This window comes from Engraulis encrasicolus, chromosome 7 (genome assembly GCF_034702125.1).
Source record: "Engraulis encrasicolus isolate BLACKSEA-1 chromosome 7, IST_EnEncr_1.0, whole genome shotgun sequence".
In the NCBI taxonomy this organism is placed as follows: domain Eukaryota; kingdom Metazoa; phylum Chordata; class Actinopteri; order Clupeiformes; family Engraulidae; genus Engraulis; species Engraulis encrasicolus.
In genome coordinates, this window is record NC_085863.1 from 4,503,924 (window position 1) to 4,510,329 (window position 6,406).

General features: G+C 41.5%; 1 protein-coding gene across 4 annotated transcripts; it reads left to right on the forward strand.

Moving 5' to 3' along the window:
* The first annotated feature begins 1,070 nt into the window (after nt 1–1,070).
* Nucleotides 1,071–5,864, forward strand: LOC134451915 (uncharacterized protein DDB_G0290685-like). Of its 4 annotated transcripts, none has more exons than XM_063202311.1 (5): nt 1,071–1,200; nt 1,393–1,450; nt 1,546–1,632; nt 3,527–3,692; nt 5,006–5,864. In XM_063202311.1, exons 1-5 carry the CDS (start codon nt 1,141–1,143, stop codon nt 5,826–5,828), a joined length of 1,194 nt encoding a protein of 397 aa, XP_063058381.1. In that variant the 5' UTR covers nt 1,071–1,140; the 3' UTR covers nt 5,829–5,864. The 4 variants fall into 4 exon arrangements, with proteins under 4 accessions (XP_063058381.1, XP_063058383.1, XP_063058384.1 ...); XM_063202313.1 differs by having other exon boundaries at nt 1,101–1,200; nt 1,381–1,424; XM_063202314.1 differs by having other exon boundaries at nt 1,107–1,200; nt 1,393–1,424.
* Nucleotides 5,865–6,406: the final 542 nt, after the last annotated feature.

The window sequence follows — 6,406 nt, forward strand, 5'->3', positions numbered from 1 at the left end:
CACACACTCACATCTCATGTCGTCTCATCTTTCAAGATCCTTTTATGTAGTAGGCCTGTTGAATGTACTGTAATACAGTTGAATGTTATTCCTACATTTTGTCATTAATTCAAAGTTACTCATTACGCCAATTGTCTTGCCATGTTTTTATAAACAGAATGTTTAACAAATAAATATTTTTGCACCGTAGAATGAAATGTTGTATCAATGCTTGTATCAATATTGTTTTGTCTATATCTGAAATGATTATTAAATTCTGTATCAATGTATTTTCTCCTGGTGTGAGTTATATGTTCTGTAGTCAGTCTTGTCTGATTAAAATTCTAATCTGATTGGAGGGATGGTATTATTCCAAGTTGTCATTTTTGCATCTGATATGAACATTGCATTCGGATCAGACGATTGGGTTAGATCTATTCCTTTCAGGCAAAACTGTCCGTGTAGAGTAAGCAACAATTCCTTTCGTAGAGCATGTGTATAATCAGGTGCATTGAAATGTCTAAAATGTCTTAAACACCTTCAGTCACTCAGGGACTACCATGCTCAAACATATGAAAATTACTTCAACATATGTATGAACACAATAAGTCTTGCTACAGAACAATACAGATGTCATGGCATCATACTATGTAGGCTACATACAAATCCAATGTAAAATAAAATGTTATCAATTGTAAGCAAGTGCACTTCTCCTTGGAGCCTCTGTGCCTCATTCGCAGAACTTAAGCAGTAGTTAACAAATTGTTATATTTCTCTGGAGTATCCCATTTCTTGTTGAGTTGTTTCAATTTCAATTTCAATTTCAATTATTGAGTTGTGAAGAAATGTTAATGTCTCTTAGAGACGGCTTTTTTCATAATACCACAGGTACATACAGATAGACAGACAAAACAAAACACAAAAGAATTCTGCATAAAAAACTACCCGGCCCCGTATCTCTGAGCCAGAGGGATATTTGTAAAAGGGCATTTTCCCAGCTATTTCATGACAATGGAACTCAGTGCCTGTTTATGACATCATAATGTGGTGGCTTCTTTAGTTGCACAATAAAGTAGCTAGAATGAGCTACACTTGTTTCCAAGATTTGTATCCAAGATATTGCCTGTTGATAGACTGCAGAGGATGGTCTGAGGTTTGAGGATGGTGATTCTCCTCTCAGATTATTGGTGTTTAAGCCAAAACATCCTTTCAAAGTCAGGAGTAAGTAGATGAAAAACAATTGTATGTTTATGTGATGGGCATGTCTATGCCCAAAATTACCTAGACTGTTCTTTGATTAAACATCAAGTTACTACGTAATACATAATAGCCATTGTGCGGCTATTGTCTTCTTCTGACATTGTTTAAACCGGCCAACTCTGCGTAATGTGAATAATGTAGATTCCTCCGTAGCTCATGGAAGTTCATGCCTCAGAGGTCCCACGGTACGTCAGGCCTACGCATGACTCAGGTTGGGCTGCACCTCTCTTATCAGTTTTGGCAGTATACAGGCTACTGTAGTGTTTATCATCTAATGTGGTGTAATGGCGCCCTCTTGCTGTGTAGGCTGGGAAGTTCATCTCAAGCCTCCAACCCCCTCCAGACGCCTGCTCCAACTCTTTGCAGAGCCACTGCATGGATTCAATAGAACAGGTGTGAAAGTACATAAACAAACATGTAGGCATTTACACAAACAATTTTGTTTTTTTGTTATGTATTTTTTCGATTTTTCTTTACATTTATAGATTCTTCATTAGATCTTTTTTTAATGCTCAGAAGAAACTTGTGGTTGATTTTACATGTAGGCCTACATGTTGAGTCAACTGACCATTAAATGTTATTTCATCAATTTAGATATTTGGATCTTTACCAATGGATATAAACACTTTGCATGTTTGCTTGATTTTGAAGTAATTTATCAAATTGCAACCCAGTTATTATGGCAGTTTGGCAGTTGTGACTTAATGGTGAAGAAGTTGGTATTAGAATCAGAGGGTTGCAGGTTCAAGTCCCAACCTTACCTCTCCCTACACCACCGACCGGGGCTGAAGTGCTGTTGAGCAGTAATTCACATTGGGGGACCCGGGTTCGATTCTGGCCTGAGGTCATTTCTCTCTCTCTTTTTTTGGACGCGCTCAACTTCTTGGAAAAAACAAAAGTCTTTGGGTGCACGATAAAATGTATCAACCTACAGAAGAAAAAGCTGCGTCTCATTATTTAACGCGTTTCGGCTATCAAGCCTTCATTTTGGACATGGTGGTAATATAAATAAATTAGATTGCCGGTTCCGGATCCGGCAGGATAATAGGGTTTTTCACAGGATCTGGGTCCGGCAGGACCTTAAGCAGTGGATCTGGTATCCGCCATGTTACCTAAAAATCAGGGTCTGGTGCATCTCTAGCCTGGGCTTTTCAGTCAGTCTTTCACAACCCCAATCACTGCATGGAGTGAAAGTCCTTTGGAAGCGGCCAGTGCAGGCAGTGTGGAAATATAAGCCAATGAATCTAAAAAATAGTTTGAGCCAGCGTAATAAAATGGGCCCACGTGTGCGAGTAGACTATGTGTTTCAACCCTTTTCTAGGATCCGGTATCCGGTTCCGGATCCGGCAGGATCTTAAGCAGTGGATCCGGTATCCAGCAGGATCCTAAAATCAGGATCCGGTGCATTTCTAAAATAAATAATGAGACGCAGTTTGTGAGTGCGGATTTTTCTTCCTTACATTTCTCTCTCTCTCCCATCACGTCCTGTCTCCTCTCAATCTATCCAAAGAAAGGCAAGAAGAGCCCAAAGAATATCTAAAACGTCAATCTAATACAGACCCATAATGCATGCTTTTCCACCAGTGGAACACTGCAATAGTCATCAAATGTAACTACCATAGTACTACACTACTATGGCATAACACAAGGCCTTTAGTAATGCACTGCCACTTGGTCATTACCATTCTGGTAACAGTACATTTATAATGACGTGTCTCAACAGGCTAATATCTCTTGCAGATATGTGTAGTGGAGGTGCCCAGTCGTGGTTGACTGGCTGAGGCCATGGGACAAACAAATTGTAGGTTGTTTCATCCGGAGGCGGTATTACGTGACTACTTGTTGCCGACAACGTTTGATTCATCGCCATGAGAACCGTCCATACCGTCCCTAATCTTAACCCTAAACCTAACCCTAACCTTAACCCTAAACCTAACCTTAACCCTAAACCTAAGCCTAACCCTAACCTTAACCCTAAACCTAACCCTAAATCGCTTGTTTGAATCTAGTGAGTCCCAGTGCAGTGCCCACTGCAGTTCGGCAACGAGGACGCGTATCACTAGTGACGTAGGCACGTCCGGACGAAGCACCCTAGTTTTTGTGAATCCCCTGAGGTCGTACTTATCTCTCCTATCATGTCCTGTCTCCTCTCACACCGGCCTATCAAAAAAAAAGTCCTGTCTCCTCTCACACCGGCCTATCAAAAAAAAAGTCCTGTCTCCTCTCACACCGGCCTATAAAAAAAGTCAATCTAATCTAATCTAATCTAATCTAATATCTCTTGCAGATATGTCTAGTGCAGGTGCCCAGTACGTCACGCTAGTTGACTGGTTGAGGTCTGACGTCTTTGTGGTCTTCATGGCCGTCCTGGCCGCGCTGCTCCTGGTTCTCATGGCAGTCTGCTGGGCCCTGAAGCGCCAGAGGAGATACCACAGACAACACGCAGGATTACAGTATGTTACCGCACACAGCATGTAGGATTACAGTATGTTACCGCAGACAGCATGTAGGATTACAGTATGTTACCACAGACAGCATGCAGGATTACAGTATGTTACTGCAGACAGCACGCAGGATTACAGTATGTTACCGCAGACACAGCATGTAGGATTACAGCACGCAGGATTACAGTATGTTTATACCACAGACAACATGCAGGATTACAGTATGTTTATACCACAGACAACATGCAGGATTACAGTATGTTACCGCAGACAACACACAGGATTACAGTATGTTACCACAGACAACATGCAGGATTACAGTATGTTACCGCACACAGCATGCAGGATTACAGTATGTTACCACAGACAACACGCAGGATTACAGTATGTTACCGCAGACAGCATGTAGGATTACAGTATGTTACCACAGACAGCATGTGAAGAGTTCAGATTCAAAACCCCCTAAGTGCCATTTCAGAAAATAATCTTAATTTATTTTTATTTAATACAACGCTATAAAAATTGCATATTTTTTTATTTTATTTATGCAATATAACTATTTATATGCATTATCAAGACCATGAAAGTAAACTAAACCAACAACGGGGTTCTCTAAAAATATAGAAGTGCAGGTTAGGGAATTTTGCATCTGAACTCTTCATGTAGGATTACAGTATGTTACCGCAGACAGCACGCAGGATTACAGTATGTTTCTAGCACAACGCACAACACATCTGCAACCTGCAGTGACATCTTTAGTTGGCTGTCAGTGCTGCGCATTGCCTTGCATTCTGCAATATAGACCTACTATGCTACCTTATAAATGACCTGAATATAGGCCTACTACATATTACAGTACACTACTGTTAAGTAAATGTATTCATTTCGTTGTCACTTTCACTTTGATGACCCAGTAAAGAAAGCAAAGTTTCCCCCCTTCCCCTGGTTAAAATAATGACCATCTTTTTTTTTTTAAAGCCAATTGGAGATAATTTTTGGATTGGATCCAATTTTGGTCCCCTAGGGGAAATTCTTTCTCTGCATTTATCCCATTTGGACTAGTGAATCACATTGAAGTACACACACTAGTCCGTAGCAGTGGGCTGCCTGCTGAGCGGCGCCCGGGGAGCAGTGTGGGGGTTAGGTGCCTTGCTCAAGGGCACTTCAGCCGTGGCTCGGTCGGGCATTGAACCGGGAACCCTTGGGTTGCCAACCCAGTGCTCTAACCACTGAGCCACGACTGCCCCCTGGCTACTCACTGTGTGTTTGGGACTTTTTCCCTTTTACTGTAGTACCAAATGTTGGTGTTTGTGTGTCAACAGGACGCTGACGGAGATTGAGATATACCCATTGGCGCAGGGTGGAGGAGATAGGCCTTCCCAGCACCGATTCTGCTTCAAGATCCGCACCGACCAGAGACACGCCTCGGAACTAGTGGACATCCTCGCGGGTATCAAGGTCACTGGTCAAACCCGACCACCCACCATCTACTATGCAGAGGGTAGGGATGGCCACGACAGCTTCGAGACATGCAGTGACAAACACAACGACGATGGTGGAGACGGTGGTGATGGTGATGACGGGGATGATGAAGACAGTAGCTATGATGAAAGCGGTGATGACCAAAATGATGGTGAACTTGGTGGCGACCAAAAGGACGGTGAACTTGGTGGTGACCAAAAGGACGGTGAACTTGATGGTGATCAAAAGAACGGGGATCTTGGTGGCTTCCAAGCCAGCAACTCTGAGGAAAGCGGTGAAGACCAGAGCGATGGTGAGGATGATGATGATGATGATGATGATGATGGCCAAGACGGTGAAGACCAAAATGGTGAATACGGTCAGTACCAAAACAATGGTGAATACAGTCAATACCAAAATGGTGAATACAGCCAATACCAAAATGGTGAATACGGTCAATATCAAAATGGTGAATACAGTCAGTATCAAAATGGTGAATACGGCCAATGCCAAAATGGTGAATACGGTCAATACCAAAATGGTGAATACAGTCAATATCAAAATGGTGAATCCAGTCAATACCAAAACGATGGTGAAGATGATGATGATGACCCAGACAGCACCTCTGATGAAAACAGTGACGACCAAAGCGAAGATGAAGATGATGATGAAAACAACGATTAATTAATTAAAAATAGATATTATCTTCGTTGGATTTGATTTCATTGTAGCCTATTTTCAGTGCTTCTTTGATGGATGTGTCATGTCTCATGGCTCACTGTTCACTTTGACCATGCCATATTTGCCATACATAAACCATAACCATAAACCATAACCACTGAATGTTTGTTAATGATTGTAGTTAATCAGGAACAACTACTGCACTGACAGATCAGTTTGTATATGTGCTACTAGACGCCTCAATTTCCTTCGGAATTAATAAATATTACTCTACTCTACAAACTTTCCAATCATCTGCTCCAACTTTCCCTTTGCATTACTTTTTGTCATCATTAGTTTTCCAATATGATTTTGCACTTTATTAAAGACTGCTGAAGACCAAAGACAAACTCCTTGTAAACGCAAGTATGGCCAATAGAGCTAATTCTGAATGTAAAGGGCTACCAATATGAATCATAGTGTTCTTATGGATAAATAAATAATATTTCAACTTATCAACACATTCAAGTAACTGGCTACAGTTCAAAGATCCATGCACAGCTTAGGTGCTGGCAAAGGCAGGAGTGTTCAATACTTCAAAA